At 44.7% G+C, this 21,286-nt stretch overlaps 2 protein-coding genes across 3 annotated transcripts; both read right to left on the bottom strand.

Moving 5' to 3' along the window:
* Window positions 1–894: 894 nt before the first annotated feature.
* On the bottom strand, window positions 895–5,825 carry RRP7A (ribosomal RNA processing 7 homolog A). The gene is made up of 7 exons (XM_064453185.1): window positions 4,211–5,825; window positions 3,997–4,139; window positions 3,600–3,725; window positions 3,204–3,327; window positions 2,465–2,562; window positions 1,847–2,045; window positions 895–1,348 (listed from the first exon to the last, which is right to left on the bottom strand). Exons 1-7 carry the CDS (start codon window positions 4,260–4,262, stop codon window positions 1,263–1,265), a joined length of 828 nt encoding a protein of 275 aa, XP_064309255.1. The 5' UTR covers window positions 4,263–5,825; the 3' UTR covers window positions 895–1,262.
* Window positions 5,826–7,422: 1,597 nt separating this feature from the next.
* Window positions 7,423–21,233, bottom strand: POLDIP3 (DNA polymerase delta interacting protein 3). Of its 2 annotated transcripts, none has more exons than XM_064453114.1 (9): window positions 21,081–21,233; window positions 17,343–17,730; window positions 14,859–14,936; window positions 12,941–13,036; window positions 10,980–11,162; window positions 9,951–10,028; window positions 9,206–9,335; window positions 8,266–8,332; window positions 7,423–7,909 (listed from the first exon to the last, which is right to left on the bottom strand). In XM_064453114.1, exons 1-9 carry the CDS (start codon window positions 21,137–21,139, stop codon window positions 7,735–7,737), a joined length of 1,254 nt encoding a protein of 417 aa, XP_064309184.1. In that variant the 5' UTR covers window positions 21,140–21,233; the 3' UTR covers window positions 7,423–7,734. The 2 variants fall into 2 exon arrangements, with proteins under 2 accessions (XP_064309184.1, XP_064309190.1); XM_064453120.1 differs by having other exon boundaries at window positions 14,859–14,933.
* Window positions 21,234–21,286: the final 53 nt, after the last annotated feature.

The raw sequence follows: 21,286 nt of genomic DNA, 5'->3' as shown, positions 1-21,286 counted from the left end.
ACTGTACAGGAGAGTGAACCTCCTTTCTTTTGGGAGGCTCACCCAAGCAGCTAAAACACCAATCTTAGGAGGCAGTGATTTTTACATGCATTCTGCTTTAGATACGGCATATTAAGGATCCATCTGCCTCCTAGTTAAACTGATGCGAAAAGCCAGCTGAAGCAAGCAGGCCTGGCAGTCTCCCCATGCAACAGAAGCTGCATTTGCAGTGGGTTTTCCTGGGGAGGGTAAGTCCATTTTAACCCAGCTCAGTGGAATTTACAAGCATTTCCACCTTACACTCATGGTCACACCCATATCATTATAGGTAATAAACTAAATGTGTAAAAGCCTGGGTTGGGGTTGCAGCCCCTTTCTGATCAGAGTGCACTGGGGTAAGCAATCATTACATCCAAAGATGCACAAATGTTACATGGGGAGTACAAAAGCACTGCCCTGCAGCTGATTGTGCTTGTTGCCATCCTGACCTGCTGACAGGTTAAGTGGAAAGGGCCTTGGTGAGAGTCTGGTTTCCCCCTCCAAAGCCAGGCTCCCATTTCACCTTGTTCTAGTGATGGTACTTAACAGCAGAAGTTCCCCATGCCCATGCTAGACACAGCTGTAGAGCTCCAGGCACAGCTGGAAGGCTGGGCATCTCAACATCTGCCTGAGCACGAGCTGCCTGGGAGGGAGATGCCAAGGGAAGGGGTAGGGCTCTGTACCATACCACTGATGTTTGCTTGTGACAACAGGTCTGGGAACTTCCCAGTTGGGCTTTTCCCAAAGTCACTTCCCTTCTCTTCTTACCCTTCACGCTAACATGTGCAAAGGAGCACCAGCATACAAGCCGTGACTAATTGCCACCCCAGCACATAAGAAGCTGCCCCCCATAGTGGAGAGAGAGGCATTCCCACGTTCTGAGAACATAGCAGCAGTTTATTTACAGTTCTTCAGCCATTCCCTGCCCCTGCAGAGGCTGTGCTAGGTCAATCGCAGCTCTCACCAAGCTTCAGGAGGGCCTTAGGTGGCAGGGAGATACAGGCCGTCACAGGAAGTGCCTCAGACCCTTGACCTGAGCACCCTGGGAAGTGGTGCTGCAGGGCCAAATGATGGCTGGGAGAGCAGGATACTGGTGCTAGTGAAGGAAACTCCCCCCTCCAGTGGTAGCTGCTGGGATCTCCCATTTCAGATCCAAGGGCAAGGACAACCTGAAGCTGCCTCAGATCCTTGAAATCCTTTGGCACATGGAGTCCACAGACATCCGAGGAATAGCTTAGCACAGCTTAGTACGGCCGAAACTTGCGCTGGGCTCGCATCAGTGCGATTCTCTGCTTGTCCTCCTCAAATTTCTTTCTCAACTGGGCAATATCTGAAAGAGGCAAGAGAAAGAGGACAGGTCACATGGGAGCAGCAGATCTCCCTCTCCTGGGAAGCTTCACTTCCACATACCAGGAAGGGCTCAGTCCTGACACCCGCAGACACACACTGCCAGAGCAGGTTCTTTTGCGCCCAGGCTGAGCGCCAAGCTGGGGCTCTGGCTGTTCACCTCCGGCAGTGCTGCAGCTCCCTCTTGGGGAGGAAACAGGCTAGTTTTCTCTTTCAATTGCTGCCTTTGTGCAGACTGAAGAAATATCTGTTGGAAAGCCATGACCTGTGCACTCTCCCACAAAATATTCCAGCAGTCCTTGCTAGGATATGTGGTGGCACTGGGCCCCCAGTCACTAGCAAGGCCATTCACCCAACCACCCAGCCAACCGTTCACCTGCAGTTGGACACAGGCTCCACTGAAGGAAAAAGGATGCTCTTGGGGCCACAGTGTGATAGACAAGAGACACAGGCAAGGGTAGGGGGAGACTCGGACACTCACGCTCTCTCTTTGTCTCACGATGCTGCCAGGCATAGAAGTTGAGCAGCTCTTTGCGGGCCCTTTTCTGCTTTTCCCTCTCCAGCACCCGCAGGTTGGCAGCCTCTGTCCGGGGCAGGCCGGGCTTCCGGCCTTTCCGTGTTACCTTCACCCAGCCCTCCTCATCCGGAACACCCTCCTCCTGGGCTGCTTTGGCTTCTTCCTGTAAAGACAGGAGGGTGAGGCAGCTCAGTGCAGATGGGCTGCCAGCCAGCCTGGTGCATGGCTCTCCCACAGCCCACCTTGCACCCATGCAAAGCTACAGCTCCTGCTTCTGCACAAGATTTGAAGGAAGGCATGGGACCCATGGCACAGGTATTCAACTCTCAGTCACAACACTGCACACCAGCCAGGACCCAATTTATTAGCGGATACCTGTTGTAAGCCCTGGGTGGAAGGGTCAGGTGTTAGGGACCAAACCAGAGCCTGACTGCCCACCAGCAACTGGGAATAAAACAACCCTGCCACCCAGTGTGCTTCACTCTGCCCTTTCCACTGGGGCCAGGTCACCGAAAGATCTTTCTTCCCTTCTTCTCCCCAAACAAACTGCTTAGCTGGGTTCCCTCCCCAGCCTGGACTCACCTCTGCTATCTTTTTGTCATAGTCTTGCATGTAGGTGTCCACCTCAGCCTTCAGCTCCTCCTGATCCACGACTGAGGCTGCATAGTTGGCAATCCACTCTGAGACAGAGAGGGCTGAAGTCAGCAGTAGCCTCTGTTAGAAGCAAGCCCTAGTGTGATACCTCTGAGCAGCTCTAGAGAGAACTGCTGTGGGGAAGGACACACTGTTCCCATTCCTGTTCAGCCTCCCCACTGCCACAGCTCAACCAACTTGCAGCAAAGGCCACAGTTGGTAAGTGATGGGAAGAGCTTGCAGCTTTCCCAAGCAGCAGTGGGCTAGACATAAGCCCAAGAGGTACAATGTTCAGGGCTGTGTTCCTGTCAAGGGGTCACATCTGAAGTGGTGTCATCTTCACAGACACCTGGTGCCTCTTATTGAGTCTGGATTCCATTTTGAGGGCAAGTGACAGCCAGTTTCTCTGAATCGATGTGATACTGAAAAGACATTGGGAAAAACTGCCCTTCATTGTACCAAGTGATCCCATTCTCCCATAGCGTCACTGGTCCAGACTAAAACATCCAGGACAACAAGACTCCTACCTTGTTAATAATAAAAGCAGGACAATGAAACACTGGATGTCTCCTGGCTCAGTACAAAATGGTGAGAATTAACCTGGGATATGCAGGGTAGGATTCAGTGAGGAAGGGGTATGGTTTTTCCCTGGCAATAGCTAGCAGGAAGATAGCTAGGGCTGACTTACTGCTAATGCCGGTTTTCACAGGGTGACTCTCTGTGGATATCAGCAAGGGACCTTCCCGCGACAGGGCCTTGGCTGCCTGGACAGCAGCTGGTTTCCTGAACACTACGTATGCTACTTGAAATCCCTAAAAGAAAAAGACACCTAGGCCAGTCAGATACACCAGGGAAACCGGCAATGCAGCAAGGAGCTGCAGTACAAATAAAATAAAAATCAAACCACAAGTTACAGTGAGATAACAAAAAAAGATAATGTACACTTAGATAGGTGATCATGTCACCCAATGACCCCAAATGGTTTCCAAGTCTCACGTTCCAAGTAGTACCGTCCACTGCCTGTGACCTTTTCCCATTCTGACCACTAAAACATGAGTATTCCCCCCCTCAACCCGAGCTTTACCGTTACAGGTTTGCGGTTGAAGAATTTGGACGTAAGTTTTTCTTTTTTCTCTCCTGGCCCTGGCTTCTCACAGATGTCCACAGACTGGACATGGCCGCAGCGGGCGAACAGCCTAGACAGAGAGTCCTTGACGCGGAAAATAAAAGCGAATAAACGGCAGAGGAAAGCAGGAGTAACTTCTCTCCCCGCCCTCTCATGCGGGGCCTACAGAACGCACCGGGAGGCTCTCCGGCACGACCCCGGCCCCTTGCCCACATCCACCCCGAGGCACGCGTGGCTCCTCCGCCCACCGCCCCGCGCTGCCGAGGCGATGCCCCCGGCCTCCCGCCGCCCGGCCGAGCCCCGCGCCCGTGAGACACCCCGAACCCCTCCCGCGGGCCGCCCCAGCCCCACTCACCGGGCTGCAGTACGGCGGGACGTTGAGGACGAAGAGGGTGCGGCGAGGCGGGTGCGTGGTGCCGGCCCCTTCCCGCACCTGGTGCTCCTTCACCAAAAGACAGTGGGGCGAGCGCTGCCGCTCTCCGAACTTCACCGCCAGAGCTGCGGACGACGCACCGGTTAAAGAACCCTGCTGCTGCCCCGACCCCAGCTCCCCCGCGTCCCCTCCTCACCCGTGTAGCCCGCCGGTGCCGCTCCGACCACACGCTCCTCGGCGGCCGCCATCTTAGCGCGGCGGGAAGCGGCGGGGCGCAGGGGCCGCCGGGAGTTGTAGTTCCCCGCGGCAGCGCCGCGCTGCTAATGGCGGCGGCCGCGGCTCCCTCAGCCGCCCCGTCGTGGAGTGTTAACAAAAACGTTTCCCCATCCAGAGCATCTTACAGGATGCTCTGTAAGAAAGCTGATTACACACCATCGTTTCGCGTAACAGTTCTGAAAATGAAGACCTGAACAGTGTAAAAACACAGACAGTGTGCCCAATCCTAGAGAGGCAAATAAAAGAAGAAATAAATCTGAAGAGATATGAAAAAACATTCACAAGATGACTAAAAGAACAGCTGCTTTTAAAGGCTCTTGTTAATCATGAAAAACAAACAAACAAAAAAAAGAGACCTTTACAGAGGAGCTTATGTTTATGACTGAATGGAAGACAGGACCACTTCAAAATAAAGATATTGAAGCAAGACAGATGTACCAGGTGAAAAAATGTCAGCAGAAGTAAGAAATAACATGGAGAGTTGACTCACCAAACAAATATCCAAGTTAATCAACATTATCAGAAAAAAAGGTACATGCAAAAGCCATGAAAATATACCAGACAAACTTGCAAACTCTGGCATCACTTCAGAAGTCAGAAACACTATTACAAATTACCTACCACCTGTCCTGGCCAGCCATATTGAATTACTTCAAATCAGTCAATGTTTCATATGTGAGTTTATAATCTTTAGCAGCCCAGAATAAACTGAACAAAAATATATAACCAAGCTGCATGAGGGCAAATGTGCACAGCTCTGAGGTCAGAAGGTTGTAGGTGAGCTCAGTGGAATGAAAACAGATTATCACAATTGTAGGTCAGCCAGCAGAAACTGGAGAGCTGCAAGGTGAACTGCTTGAAAAGGACCAGGAATAACTGGTTACTCTTCTTTCACTGCCCAACAGGAGAAGCCACACTATGAAGTATTAAAAGATCAAAATAACTTTAGAGAGCTGAGAACAGGAAGAACAATGCATGCCAAAACACTGTGATATGACAAATCATGGAGCGATATTTAGATGATCATTGACTTCACCAATTAAAAAAAAAACTGCCATAGATGACAGAGCTAGAGAACAGAACAGTAGCTCTTCCAAGGAAGTATGTTACTGTTATCACATATTTTCTCAGGTAACCTAAACAAAATGCAATTTTACAGCAAGTTTCAAAGTGCATCTTGCTATATGGCTTTTAGAATGGACATGAATCTAATAATAATTAAAAAGTGTTTGAATCTTCCCATTCTTTCAAAAGAGACAAGATATACACTTCAGAATACATGTCTTCACATTTGCATAGCTTTCTATCTAGCTGATATTAAAAGTACCCTACTTCACCTAGAACAGGTACCCTAATTTCAGAGCTATATTTTTAAAATAAAATTACTTTTTAAATTACTAGGCTGCCAATAAAAGTCTGTTCTTTTCTGTGACAACAGAATTGGAACTAGGTAGGGACACAAACTGCTCCTACTTCATAGCAAAAATCAGCTACTAATTTCAATGACTGAGATGAAAAGGCTTATGAGTACTAATTCTCTCATCCATATACTCCTCTTGCTCTTCATCACATTATCAGTTTTGAAGTTTCTATATTCTAAAAACCCACTTGATTCAATGCTGGAACAACTCCACCTATCTTTAGTTGCTTCACAGCATCTAAAAAGGCTTAGAATCCACTCTCTGTATAACAAACGTTTATTCAGAAACAGATAATACATTATCTTCTCCAACCCCTAATATTTCCTCCCCCTCCCCCATGTTTTTTTTAATAAAACACAGGTGTTTGATGGGCAATCTAAAAAAGGAGAACAATAGCTGTCTTAGGTCCCCTCCCCTACAAACATCTGCTGTTCACATGAAGCACCCTATTGAAGTACTCCAGAAAAACAAGTCCTGCCAAGTCCTCAGTTATTTCCATGGCTAAAAGGGATACAGTGAGATAGAGGAATGGTTTGCACGAGCTAGATATAGCAAAGAGTTAATACAGAACAAGAAAGCAAAAGAAACAGAGTTGACCAAGAAATGGAATCTGGACCTACAATGGTTATAAAGTTCATTAAAGTTCAGCAGAGCTGAACAGAATGGATTAGATTAGTCTCCTAGTTAGAAGGATCAAGTTCAAACCCCAGCCAGATTCTGGAAGTGGCTCTGGGCTTTCCTCTCTTAGAATACAATTTGAACAAATACGAACGAACAGAGATACTGGGACTTCAAATATCCATGGCAATAACGCTGTACTAACAAAGGAAGTATTGGAAGTGCCACCTAGTGGCCTGTGGCTCCTCACAGATACTGGCCCAAGGTACATCCTTGATGCTCTGCATGGGACTTGCTTAGCACTCCTCCCCTATGTGTTCCTTAGAGTGCCAACTCTTCTCTCGAGAACCTCTCCCTGAAGCCATGAAGTACAGCAATCATCCTCCAATTGCATGCCAAACATTGCCCAAATGACATCTCTCAAAGATGTGAGTTCTCAGGTGCAAGGAAAGTCTGCTTCCTATTATTAGTATCTGAAAAAGGCCCCAGCTCCTTTCTTTTTATAGCAGACTGGGTAAGTTACAAGGTAAGAAACAAAAACTAGTGTCCCTGCATCAGCAGGAGGATGCAATACAGTCTACTGGGGAGTCAAACACTTGTATTTCCTCTAGCTCTGAAGATGAGACTGGTTCTCATTTTTCAGTCCAGAGAGCAACTGAGGCTGACTCTACAGGGCTAATATATTCATTGTACAAATGCCAGAGCCCTTTTCTTCCCCCCACCTCTCTGCATTACCAGTGTTGAGGCATCCATCCCACAGCACAACAGGTACTGAACTTGTGCATATGTCCTTCTGCCTGATGCCTCCGTTGGCTGGTACACACAGTGGGAAGCTTAGTTTTTCACACTTCTCAATGTCACAGCTGCTGAGCAGAAAAGTGTCCAACAGCCAGAAGGAAGAATTTATGCCACTGAATGCATGCAGGTCAAAGATGCAAGACAGTGCTTCCTGTATGGAGCCACACCTGACTTTGTACACAGTGCAGCAATTTCAGAAACAATGTGGTGTTCTGGCCTGTTGATAATCAAGGGGATGCATCTTTTACTTAAAGGTCAGTCAGAAGAAAAGAGAAGGAGATCACCACTCCTTCCCTCAAAATCTATGTGCACTTTTAATGGCCACTAGGGGCTTTGGAGTAAAGGAGGGAGTTACATGGTATATGCTTGGTAATACATTACTGGCAGAAGGGGGAGGTTATTCTTTTGGAAAAAAATCATGGAAGAAAACTCCAACTATGAAAACAGAAAGTACACACACAAGAGGAAACACTACTGTACAGTAAGGTAGCGATCATAGAAAACAAAGAATTTAAAGGCAGGCAAATGCAAACAACATCTGCACTCCTGCACTTTTCTCATTCCCCAACTTAAATGAGTTTTCCAGTCCACTGCTCACTACCCCTTCTCAGAGTTTAATTTTGAATTCTGTGGGCTGCACAGAGGCAGAGACCCCTGAGGATTTGAAGAGTGCCTTCAAGATAGTGTCAGGGTCCACCTCAGCTGGGGGATTTGAGGCAGCGCTTGCACTTGACCGGCGTGGCTCCCCTTCCTTCTTCACTGAAGGGGTATCACTCAATCGGCTGGTGGATTAAAAAGAAAAAGAAAAGCAGTATTTAACCTCTCATTATGAAATAAATTTAACACTGTCCGCATTTATTGTTCCCAGTGTTACCCCCTTCCCAATATTAGAGACAGACGTTTTACATATGCTTTCCTCACAAGATAACTTCCCCATCTCAGGCTTGTTTTGAGCTTCAGGGCTGGGAACACTATGGAGTCAAGCTATATTGCACTCAGCTCAGAGTGCCACAGAAAGGAAAAGAATAATATTAATGGGACAGTAATTTGTCAGCAGTTTTCCTCCCCTCCTGTCAGGTTTTCCTCAAAACAGAACCTGCAAACATGTTTGGTTTTTCCCCACCCAAAGGACACTTACAGCAATATAGGCTGGTCTGAGGTGATGACATTCCCATTCATATGAAGATTGCATTTCATTGGTTGACCTTAAATACACACAATGAAAAACCCCTTATATCAGAATTGTTGTAAGGCAAGACCCCAGAAATATCACACATAAGTGCAAGCAATAGAATTCCACATGCTGGGGAAACATGAAGAAGAACAACTGATACATCTTTTGTTGCAAAATCACAGCAACAGAAGAGCCACTGAAACACTCAGTGCAATATGAAGACTCACACTGATTAAGAAATCACACATAGGTACAAAACCCTTAGCAGACATACAAGAGAATATCCCATTCTCGGCTGTCTGCTCCTCATCTGACATTCGTAACATATCATTCATCTACAGAAAGAAAAAGCATCTATTTCCAGCTAAAAATTAACAGCTAATTTCAGCCTGTAACAACATTGCAGGTAGATCCAGATTAACAGTTGCATAATTCAAAGTTTATGGAGAAGTTGATACTAACTCTTTTTACAGGTCTGATTCCAAATGTCTCTGACTATGCCTTGAGAGTTTTGCAAATATTAGTTTTACTTGCACTTTGCAAACAGCTATTCTGTAAGCAGGTAAAGCCTTCCTAAGAACTATCTAGCTCTTGGCACTGGATTAGAAAGAAAAGAAATTTAACGTGGAGGTTAGACCAGTGGAATCACCAAGACCCTGCCTCTAGCTCTGAGGATTCTCTTTCTAGGAAAACTTTTTTTTCTAATTTCCCTTTTCTAAACGGTGTATATATTCAGCTAGTTACACAGAAGCATATTACATTGTCTAGCTCTTAGAACTGGTTTTCTGGCATTTCCTCTCTTGGCAGCATATGAGCACCTCAGACGCTTTTAAACTCTCCACTGAGGTAGAAAAAGCCTTTGTTGATTTGTCTATCCTAAATACAACTCTGGCCTCAAACTTACCGTCTAAGCACCTGTTGTTGTATTTCTTATATGCTGTGATAGCGTCTTCCTTCTTCACAAATACTACCTCAGCCACTCCAGGGTGCACCAGCCGAGCTCGCTTCAGAGCGCCACACACACAGAATAACTCCTGAGGGCAGAGTTAGTCATGACCATGGTCACATCAAAGGTACCATTTCAGCCAAAGACAGTGAGTGAGAAAGGCTTAGTTTTCTAATTGTACCAGCCATCCTGCTTAGTAAATACATGGCAGAACGTTGCCACTTGCCTCGCTGTGTGTTTGCTACAGTATGAATATTTGGCATCAGTAATACAGGTTGCACAAAGCTCCGTACTGTTGCCAACACAAGCAGAAAAGCTCAAGGCCAGTATTTTATACTGTTTGTCACATGTGAAGACATTCTCAGTGTGCTGAGAATGGAAGCACCTAGATAATTTGGATGGGGTCATAGGTTCAAGGACAACACCAAGAATCATTTGGCATGAACTCAGAATTCTAAGTGATGCCAGGTATCTCAGTACACCCTAGAAATGGTATTTTGTCCAAACTCCTTAAGCGCACACTTTTAAAAAAGTGAAGACCAAAACAAAAAAAATAATCAGGAACTCTCAAAGTTTTTGCAAGGAAAGCAAACCCACATCATACCCCTCTTCATTGCATTCACCACAGATCAAATGATTTATCAAGAGATATCAAGGGAAGGAAGCGTCACTCATCCACAGTTCAGCAGTAAGCAACACTCACAACGATGTCTTCCTCTGTGACTCGAGGATGCAGATTGTTTACGGTCATCTTTGTGCCTTCCAAAGGACTGAATGCCAGCTGCCAACACAAACAAATACATCACATAAAAGGTCAGAAATGCAGCAGGCAAGACAGCACAGCAGAGAAAGCATTTTTAAAAAGTCACTAAAGGGATGCCTGGGAAAGTCCATACACAAACAGAAAGGTGAGAGCTACAGCTAGTAATACTGGAAGTATTACAGCTAGTAATAGATGAAGTATCAATGCTCACAAAAGCCCAGCTCATCTGACGGTGAAAAGAAGCCCCTTTTCCATGCTTATTTCTCTCTGAAGTAACTTTTCTCTTTCATTTCCAAGTATAACACTAACTTTATCTGCATACATACACAGTACTCACTGGTCATTCCCACGTTTTTAAGCGTGTGTTGCTGCTGCACTCTACACCTACACTACACACAGCCAGCAAAACCCAAAATATGGCTCCAGCCCCTCAAAAGCAAGCTGAACTCAACATGCCTGGCAACACCTGGTGGGGTCCCTGTACCCAATACCAGGCAGTTTGGCAATGCAATTCCAAGCAGGTTGTCAACAAAATGCCTGAGCGGGCTTGTGTGGACAGCAAGAAGCCATATTTGGAAGAATCCTTGCAAGATCTTGCTAACAGGAGCAGACAGAAGAAAACAACTAGTAGCATTAAAACACTATTCCCTCCAAGGAGTGTCCAAACAACAACTGCCACCTCCCTGTAACATGGATTCCTCCAGGACCACGTGCTCCCATGTTAGATAAAGTTGAGAGAAGCAAGATGCACTGAGAATTCCCAGTCTCTCAAAGACTGAAGAAAAGGATGTTTAGACAGGTTTCATATTCTTGGGACATGGGTTACAGTTATGAGAATAAGCTTGATGGAGTCCCAGAAATAATGGTGGAAGGCAGGCAGAAATAAGCTGCTTGCATAACTGATGAACCGCAAGTTTCAGATGTTTCTGAGACTCCTATAAAGAACATCTCCCACTTCCCTGTGCTCACCTCAACAGGTGGTGGTTCTTTTGGAGGCTCCTCTTTTGTCACTAAGGTCCGGGACATGTTTGTCAAGGCCTTCGTCCGCATAGGAGATGGAGGTGCAGGTGGAGCTGTGTATGTATCATTCTGGACCACTTTAGTCAGGGGAACAGTCTTGGACAGAGAGAATTTATTGCCACTCAGCCCAGTCTACAGGAAGAAAGAATAGAGTATCTCTGAGAGCTGCAGCAACAAAAGTCATCCCTCCTCTTCAAGCACCAACAGCAGGAGAGCATTACTAGCATGCACTAAGAACTGCATGTCCTTCCCAGTGTCAAAACCACTACAATGCTGGAGACTTTCAGCTTTGAGACAAAAATCAGATAAGGTTTCTGGGCTTATGTTTGTCCCAAGAGAGGACTCCCCTCACTAACAAACACTTTTTAGTTTCATATTGTTCTTAAATGAACTTTACCAGTGTAATTTGAATTTGAAAAGCTCCTTTTATCCAAAGATTTTCAAGTACCTTACAAAGCATACACAAAGATTGCTCATTAACAGTGAGACTGAACTGCCCTAATATAAACAGCAGTACTTCTTCAGTAACACCAAGCTAGGACACAAAAAGACATGGAGCATAACCTTCCTAGTCAGAAGTACCTGGGGAGTTCAAAGCCAGAATAAAAATTGTGCTTGGCAGCTGCTGTGAACACTGAAGATAACACATTTACTCCTGCAAAAAAATAATGAGGCTGATTTTAAGGATCACAAACAGCCAGGAACTCTATTCTGAATACCTACATAACAAAACCCCACGGATAATCATTGTGCTAAACTGACTGTGTGATGGTAAAACCACATTAATTTGCCTTCTTAGAACCACAGAACAGTTTCTGAAAAATATGTTCAGCCCTCATGTCTGGAACAGGGCTAACTTCAAAGACACATCAGGTTGGCTCAGGCCTCATCCAGTTAAACTCTGAATATCTCTGAGAATGATGATTTTACAACCTTTAAGTCCCATGCCAGAGGCTGACCAATACCCTGAGAACTGCACAACTCTCCCCCAGTCTCTAGTTAGAGCTTCTTTTGCTGCAACACATTTGTTTGTTCATCTTCTCCCTGTTCACTCCTGAAAAGGACCTGGGTTTTGCCTTTTCCATGACTGCCTGTTAGGCAGTGAAAGCACATGGACAGATCACACTACAGCCTTCTCTTCTCAGCCTTAAGAGACACTGCTCTCTCACCCTCTCCTCAGCCCCCTGACCACCCTGCTGTACTAGTTCCAGTCTGTTGGTATCTTGTATTGCAGAGCCCCATAACAGGCACAGTACTCTGGGTGCATTCTCAAAATGCCAGACTGATTTCTACAGTTGGCCTTCACTGCTGCAAGGATGCACTGCTACCTCATTCTTAGCGTATCACCCAGCCGGACCCCCAGGCTCTTTCCTACAAAGCCGCTTTCTAGCCAGTCAGTTCTTAGCTTAAGTTGCAGAGGGTTATCCCATCCCAAGAGTAAGACCTCGCATTTGTCTGTGTTGAAACTCCATCTTCTCCAGAGCATCAGTACTCCCCAACAAGCTGCCAACCAAGATTTTGCATGGCAAGAGACCTCCTGCTTTGGTGTCCAGCCTCTAGAAGCAGCAGAAAGCTTCCCTTGCTTGCCTGCTCAAACAATAACGAGATAGGTTCAAAGCATTTCCCCAACAAGAAGTCAAGGGCTAACATGCAGCAACCTGCCAGCAAGGGAGAAAGCACACATTCTGGCTGCAAAAGGCCTATAAAACCACAGTTAGCCTAAAAGGACTCGGTCCCCAAAATAACACTAGAAGCATTGGCACAAAGGGAAGGGTGGGGTGAAGAGCAAACATTTCAGGAGAAAGCATCGTTTACATACTTTAAAAGAACATAAGCCCTGTAAAGCTGCAGCCTGTGTGTCCACCCAATGTGAGCATGGCGTGGTGGGGACTGTTCAGATAATCCCTTACCGCGTTGTGCAGGAAACTGTTTGTGGTGGTGATTTTCATCTGTTTGCTAGTAAGGGGAGAGACACTTTCATCATCATCTTCCATGTCATACAGACCCTGAAGAGAAGCAAGGTAATAGTTTACAAGCAGGTAGATTTAATCTAGACATTTCCAAAACAAGTAGTTTTCCTCTGCCTTCAACCTTCTTCAGGTAATGACTACATTGGACTTTACTCTTGTCCTTGCAGCCAGGGGACAGAGAGCTGAAGGTACACAAGTCCATTTCAAAATGCCAGTGTAAAAAACTATCAAACTTCTTTTCCAGAAATGCAACAATAAAGCTATTTCCCTAGGTGGACTGAAACCACATATAGGTCTAATCCCTAGACCTCATCAGGGCTGATGAAACTGCATTAATGGAGTAAAGCCTCAATTTCTCACTTTTTAGCAGCCTGCCACCTTTAAAGTTGAAGCCTGTGCATATTATTTTTTTGACTAGTTTTTTTTTTTTTAATTAAGCAGAAGACTACCAAATATATCTGAATCAAATGTTCCTTTTGAATAGCCTGCTTTCCTCAGCACAGCATATATCTGTCTGGCACTAGAAAACACTGCACTAGGAAGTTTACTCAACGAATAATTAATTTCCCAGTTCAACTTAACACTCATAGCCCTGCCTTAAAATACTGAGGCTAACTCCTACACAAATATTTTTCATATTCTAAATAACATTAAGGAAAAAGTCTATACACATATGTCACTGCCCAGAACATAACAGTCACAACTCAGAATAGCTTCCCATTAATTCAGTAGACAGGTAAAGAAAAATGGAGGGATTAGCAATGATAGCTTGCAAAATAAGTGGGTTGTCATAGTCAGCAAGATCCTGGTTTACAAACAGGAAAGTGGTTGCGGTCACAGAAATGCTATGGAGGAAAAAAAAACCAAAGAGACATGGTAGAACAAAGGAGAATTGTGCAGAAAAGAACTGGGAAAAATGCTAGCCATTGGGACAATGGACTTGAGCTTGAGACAAAGTGAAATGGATTTGAGGCTTATAGTTATGAGGTCAGAGTAATGAAGACATTTCCTTAGGTGACAGCATCTGGGATAGGTGAGGGCTGCAAGTCAATGTAGAAGTAACAAAGCACTAATAGTTAAAGTTACCCGAACTGAGGCAAAAAAACCTAAACCAGGACATGATATTGTGAATGACAATTTTCCAATATTTCATATAATACTTTATGTACACACATACAAAAAAAAAACTATTAAAATGTGTAATTCCTCTCTGAAAGCACCAAAGGTAGTAAGGTGGCTGAATGATGGGGGCTGTGACAAAGGTCTTTTAAACTGATCCCAGAAGAGACAGCACAAATTCTGGGGCTTTCCTCGCAGTCTGATTGATAAGGGATATGGCAAATTTGACAGTACATCAGAATACCAGTTAACATCATTCACTATCAAATCTGAAGCAGGGACCAACAGCTGGGATTTTACAGGAATGTTATACCCTCTCCCACCTCACTGTAGAACATTTGACCATGTATGGTCACATGCATTCTCTGAAGAGGCTGGCAGGATGGTGAATCAAAACAACCAAAACTTGATCTCATATGTTATCACTGAGACATTTACAGAAAGACAGAGCTAAAGGTCACAGTCTCTAGGAAAAAAATAAACTTTAGCACATACAGATAAAAATTCTGAATACCTACTTTGTGTTCGTATAACACACAAGGAATCAAGATCAATTAGACTGAATTAAAACTTTGATTACCATGAAAGTATCTTAACCATGCAAGAACAGGCAGCTAAGCTGTTAGAGAACTTCCAAACACTTTTCTTTCCTACTTAAAGTTTTCTTTGCACTTGCCATTGTTTACACACACCTTCTTTCCCCCCTAGAGGCAACAAAGGGCACAGAGCAGGCACACACCTGTTTGTGTGTATGGTTGTTCACCACATTGATCCTCATGCCTGCTGGATGAGAGTGTCCAGGAACTGGAGCTTTCTGCTACAGTTAGAGAGAAAGAACCAAAGCATTAAACACTACAGTCGTCCAGATCCCCATTTCAGAAGATCAGAGCTGTTAGTTGATACCCTGAGACCATTTAAATGAAGCTCACTCTCCTGCTCTTGAAACTTATTACCACAATATGCTATTAGATAATATGCTTCACGAGATATTTCAATATGAGATAGCTTCTCTTAATCAAAGAAATTAAAACCTAAGGCCACACAGACAAACTGATTCAAGTTACTTGACTTTTAGTCCAAAATGAGTGGGAGGGGGACTTAACTCCAGCGCTGCCAGCACTAACTAGGTCAACATTTCTGCCAACATGAAACTGTGAATGGGGTAAATCAGTAAGTGACCTTCTCTTCTTTCATGCTACAGGGAACCAGGGATGCTGATTTCCATCAAATTCATGCTGGTACACAACACAATTCAGTTGTGTTCCATTTCAAAAGAGAAGTATATGCTATTGCTTCACACTACAGCTGGAATAAGCTGCAGTGGAATAAAATGAAGCATGGGGTAGCATAGCTGACCCTTCTGCAGCCTGTTATGCCATGAAACAGGGAAAAGACCACAGAGGTAGTCAGGGAATATAGCTGTACTAAAAAACAAATGAAATCAAGCAGCAACTCTCTCAAAAATGCCCTTTTGGTTCTTGAAAAAGCTGGAAGCTGTCCATTACAGAAAAGAATGGGTCGTCTTATGAAAGTATTCCATACAGGCAGTAAAATCTTCAGATCTGCATTATCTCTAGGCTGTAAGTTACACCACAGATCCCTCATGTTTCAATTTGCTAACCAATTCAGAAACAAGGGTACCTGTCTTACAGAAACACCAGCAGAGGTATGGAAATTCTTTGGGTTTCAAAGACCTTTTTTCTTCCTTTCTGAGAATGAAGACCATGGTACAGGACATAAGAGGCGTGCACTGCATCTCAGATCAAGATACTCTAGTTTGATCCTGCTCCCACATTTGGGAAGAGAGGAGGGCCAAAGGAAATTTGGAATTTTGGTATAAATCTTTTTAAAAAATTATTAAATAATTGTTCACTTGGCACGATTTTGTCTACAGTCTTAATCACTACTATATTCTACAATATTTTTTTCTTGCAATATGTTGTCTAAGAAACAGAAAGTACTGTAGGTCAAACCAAGTCATACAAAAAAAATCAGGTCAGAGCAAAGTGCTGCCGTACCAAGTCTCTGAAAACTCCTAGAAACTTTGTAGAAAATGTTCAACTCCTAATGGCTGATGGTGGTGATTTGGCTTAGAAGGACAGCATGAGTACTAAGTACCCTACTAATTAACAGGCTACTGAACAGACTGCTCTATTGCTCTGCGATTAGCCCTTCTTACTGCCACAAGAGTCCTTTCTCTTTCTTAGGTCAGCCTGGCAGGAAACATGCCAAGTAATGGGAAGTTTCCTTGGCTAATTTAAAGAAGAAAAATGCTTGGTGCTTTTGAGCAAAAACCACAGCTCAACAGAAAGCAGACTCACCCAGGCTTTCAAACTGATGAGAACAGGAGATTTTCTGGGTATGTGTAAGCACACCACCGATCTTTGGGAGGAAGAAAATGAAAGAGGTAGGCTAGGAACTTCAGTTACATCCTTGTAGAGGTGAGGAACAAAACCACTCCTCAAACAACAATCCTGACAGTCTGGAAACTTCTATTCTGACTCTACCCACTGTACCTAATATACACGTAGTTCAATAGCACTTGTTTCTCAGAGAAGCTTGCTAAGAATCAAGTTACTGCGCACATAGTAAAGTGAAGTTAGAAAGCTGTCAAAGGAAATCAGCAAGTTACGGTAATCACTGATAACACTGCAATTGAAATAAATCTTGAGCCTCTGCAGGAATTTATCGTATAATCAGGCAACTCCCTGGAAGCCAGCACCTTACTGAAAACCAGACAAGTAGAAATAGAGAAATTGTAGAGGGGCTTATTGAAATTTACATCTTCTTAGATACAAATGCAGCTGCACATTATAAACTGTTATTCCGCCACTAGGATAAACCAGTTATCTAGACAGGACAATCCACCACATCAGACTTGCAAAGAGGGGTGGTATAAGAATAACAAAAAATGCATACGTTTTCTTTGTATTTAGGTGGGGAACAGACTACTTAACCATTCAAGACAACTACTTCAATGCTGACAGGAGTGCTGCCTTAGTCTTTATTGGCCCAAAATTCAAATTAAAATTTAAATGAAAACTGGGATTCTGCAAAAAGCCCCAAGCAGCTGCGAGAACACCCAAAAGACTCTGAATCCTGCCCTACAGGCTGGCCTTAACTCTATCACTATTGTAAACATGGGAACATATTCATGTATTATCATTTCTACTGGACTGCTGTAGAATAATTGAGGGGCTCAGAGGTGGCTTGCTTGACCTACTTGGATAGTTTTGGTGATTTTCATGGCTGGATTTACTGTCCCCATAGTTGGGCTGATAGCAGCTGGAGCGCTCCTCTTTAAGCTGATCTTCTCTCTGGCATCCACCACTTTGGTCACCTTTTCAGCTGCAACACTTTGCTGTTTACGGGAATTCAACATCTCTCGAGCATCCTGCACCTTCCCTTTGATTTTGAACCGAGCGTCCTTTTGAACCAGTTTTTCACGGGCATCTTTAACCCCAAGTTTGTGTCGGGCATCAGTGAGTCCTATCTTCTGCCGGGCATCAAATGTCCGCTGGAAGCTGACAGCTGATGATGATCTATTTAGAAGATTTTGCTGGATCCCAATGCGAGATCTTACACCTCCAAACACTGGCCTTGTGTTAAGCCTGGGAGGAAAGGAAAAAAAAAACCCAAGAGTTTCAGACATTATAAGATGTGATACAGTATCAATAAAAGTATTTGTGTTGCTGCAAACAACAGCTCATTATTACTGCACAGAAACCCGCTCAGGTTAGATGACCAAATACAACAGTAGAGCTCCTAAGCTGTTTTATGCTGGATTTTACTTCCCACATAAACAGCTAAGGAACTGATTTCCAAAATCCATCCTTAAGCTCATATTTACGAACTTAAGTAAAGGATCTGACCTCAGCTGTGCCAAGTATACACTACATTTAAACAAAGTTCATCAACAACTTAGGTTAGGTATTTTGGGGAAACCTTTGGAGACAAAGAGGAACAGAAACAGATCTTCTAGCTTTAGGACTGAGCAGGTCCGCTAAAGCATATTTTGTAATACAATAGTATGTCCTGATACAACGGAAATATGGAATGACATGGGACTGCAAGAATTCTGGGCAGCAAGTTCAGATCCATGGGAGCATGGAGGCTTGGATTTTAGGATGTACAAGCAACAGTACCAATCTCAGTTCAAAGCCACCAGTTTCAAAGTTGACTAACTGCCAGCAAGAATACTTATCAAATTACTTTTTAACATCACTGCCTCTTATTTAATCTACTAACAGAACTGCTGCACTCAATGGCCTTTACGTTTTAAGCATATCGTCATCACAATACAGAGCACAAAGATAAAAGTCCACGGAACGAACAGCATTTGTACTTGTACACAAGCATTACCACAAAGCAGTCCATTACGTAGTGAAAGCTTGGTACATGTCTGATTCACTTTTTCAAAATCTCCCTAAAAGAAAACTCCATTGGGTTTCTTTTAAAAAAAAATTACAGTGGTAAACAAAATTTTAAAGGTACTGAAAAAAATATTCTTGCTGTTGGCTTTTTAAAATATGCTACAGAGGGCTAGAGTGTTCATCTACTTTCTGAAACATATGGTCCAGTATTTCAAAGTCTGAAAGTCGACATCTAGATTTTTTTTTTAATAGTCAAAAGGCTAACATCACAAATTCAAACGATGATGCAATTTGAATTCTTCGAACAGCTTTATATCATTATTTCCTGATCTAACCCTACAATCTTAATGTTATTTACAGTAATGTATTTTCAGTACAGAGATCTGTAAAAAAAGACACGAGAGAGTGAACTTCTCCACTTGCCTCTTTCATTATTGTGTCTAGACAACTGGAGAGTTAGAACTGGGATCCCATTTTGTTACCTAGCTGAGAATCCTACGGCTGCTCTCTCATACAGCCAAAGCACGCTAGCGAGAAGAAACAGGAGTATTATTAAGACCACTTATTAAAATATATCCAGAATAATGCAGAAGACTAACAGTACCCATAGAGCAACAGCCACAGAACAAGACTTGCCTTGCAATTTTAAAAAGCATTAATTTAGCTAATGTTGAAAGCATTCAGTCAGAGTGCTGCAGAAGGGTTTGCTGAGTGGTTCTTTTTAATGAGCATAAAAGAGGTCAAAGTAAAACATTAAATATATGTATCGGCATTTAAGCCAGAATTAGTTAAAACTGTTAATGACAAATTAATTAAATTGGTTAGAAAACTCTGTACTGAAGATTACACTGACTCTGAAGACTTGTGTTTATCCTAATATGCAACTGCCTTCTGCAGAGAATTGCTTACCCTGTAACAGAATTAACTGTTCAGGCATTTTGTGCCACAGCACCTGAAATAAAAGGGAATCTCAAACATGTAATTCATCTTCCAGAAGTCCAAGTTCTGGCTTGAATATTTTGTGGATTAGTACATTTAAAAGGGGAAGATTTTTCTGTTATTTCATTTAGACTACTGAACAGCATGGATATTGTGATTTAAGTTTATTCAGTTTATCCAGCCTTCACAAAGACAAGTCAGCTACATCAGAAATCTTATAAAGTGAGATAAACATGACAAACCAGAGAAACACAAGGCACAAAAATTCTTACAGCGCTGCAGGGGGATTATTGTTCAGCAAATAAAAGCAAGAAGAATTCCTGGAAGAAATGAGAGTTAAAGAGGGATTTGAAAAAGGAGGAAGGAGGTGCTTGGCATATTAAGCACCATAAGACTGTTCCAAACATGCAGGATAACATGAAAGAAAGCACAAAGCCAAGGCCTTGTCTAGACTAGGATTTAAATATACATCTAATTGTTTCATTAGTGTATGTTAGCAGACAGCTTTCAAAATACAACTCTAAACGTATAAGCATATACATTCAGCATTAAAGCCTAAAATTCCCCGGCGACCACTAAATTTAAAAAAACCCAAACAACAACAAAGGAGCACACTTAGTTAACACAGGTGAGGAGAAACCCACGGACAAGATCTTCAGAAGCATTAAGAGGCTATGGCAAAAGGGAAGATGAAAAGCTACCAAAGGAGAAGCCAAGTAAGAACTGCCAACAGCTACACTAGGTTAAATGGCCCAGTCTACCCTGGAAACATCTGCCATACAAAGAAAGAACCTAACCTTCTTGCCAGTATGTAACATGCTCCACATCCACGCAAGCATTTCAAACAATCTGTCAGATTAACTATTCTACAGAGACCACAATTTCCAAGGGGCAGGCGGCAATCTGGATGAAGGCTCTGCAGCCTCGCCTGTGCGGATCCCCATCAGCTTCGCTACAGTTCGGGCTCCCAGTGGCACAACGACACCTCCCACGGCTCTCCCACAATGCACCGTGCCACTCATCAACCCACCCCTTCTGGGAGCTGCGGGGGGCACCGGGCACCCCCAGGGCACTTGCGGGGGGCACCGGGCACCCCCAGGGCACCGCCTGACCAAGAGGCGCAGCCCGGAGGCAGCTCCTGCTGCAGACATGGGGCACCCCCAACACTGAGGGACCTGGGGGGGGAGTGGGGGGCGCTGCTGATCTCGCTTTGGGGAGCGCCACCGGGTTCATCGGCGGCAGAAAGCAGGAAGCAGCGGGGACAGTGCAAGACGGAAGCACCAGGGAAGGGATGGGCCGTGCCAGGAATCCCGGGAAGGGCAGGGGACAGGCGGCGGTGGGGGGAACACGGGGACCTGCCCTGACGGGGGCGAGGGCCTCGGGGGCAGCGCCAGGCACAGGGGGGCGAGGCAGGGGGGGATAGACCCCCGCCCCGGCCCTGAGCGACAGCCACCATCACCAATCCGCATCAGAGGCGCGGCCCTGCAGGCCAACGCATAAGCCAATGGGAAGGCGAGACAGGCGAATAGGGCCGGGCGGCGCTGAGGCAGGCCGCGGCCCACAGCCTCCAGGGCTGAACGAGCAGAGAGGATAACGGAGAAATCACCGGAGGCCGCCAGGCGCGGAGCGCCGCCCTCCCGAGCGCTCACCTCCCTTTCACCGTCACACCGCGCTTCCGTATGAGCTCGTCCAGAGACAGGTCCGCCATCTTGTCGCGGGGCCCAACGATAAGACGCAACGAGCGAGACCCGGACGTGAGATCATACCGCTTCCGTTCCTCGCCCCGCCTCCAGAAATAAGGCAGGCCCGGCCCCGCCCGAGTGCGCGAAGCGGGGCGGTGGCTGTCCCACAATCC

Source organism: Phalacrocorax carbo, chromosome 1 (assembly GCF_963921805.1).
Source record: "Phalacrocorax carbo chromosome 1, bPhaCar2.1, whole genome shotgun sequence".
NCBI lineage: Eukaryota > Metazoa > Chordata > Aves > Suliformes > Phalacrocoracidae > Phalacrocorax > Phalacrocorax carbo.
This window is presented reverse-complemented; position numbering and strand designations above follow the sequence as displayed.

What these genes read in the sequence shown, in the direction of transcription:
- POLDIP3 (XM_064453114.1), bottom strand. Translation starts at nt 21,139, where the DNA reads ATGGCGGACCTGTCTCTGGACGAGCTCATACGGAAGCGCGGTGTGACG. An exon ending in AAATCACCAAAACTATCCAA is followed by an intron (nt 14,937 to 17,342) that starts GTAGGTCAAGCA and finishes CTCTAACTGTAG; the next exon opens with CAGAAAGCTCCAGTTCCTGG. An exon ending in ACAGTTTCCTGCACAACGCG is followed by an intron (nt 11,163 to 12,940) that starts GTAAGGGATTAT and finishes TTCTTCCTGTAG; the next exon opens with ACTGGGCTGAGTGGCAATAA.
- RRP7A (XM_064453185.1), bottom strand. Translation starts at nt 4,262, where the DNA reads ATGGCGGCCGCCGAGGAGCGTGTGGTCGGAGCGGCACCGGCGGGCTAC. An exon ending in TCCCGCCGTACTGCAGCCCG is followed by an intron (nt 3,726 to 3,996) that starts GTGAGTGGGGCT and finishes TTCCGCGTCAAG; the next exon opens with GACTCTCTGTCTAGGCTGTT. An exon ending in TGTGAAAACCGGCATTAGCA is followed by an intron (nt 2,563 to 3,203) that starts GTAAGTCAGCCC and finishes TCTCTGTCTCAG; the next exon opens with AGTGGATTGCCAACTATGCA.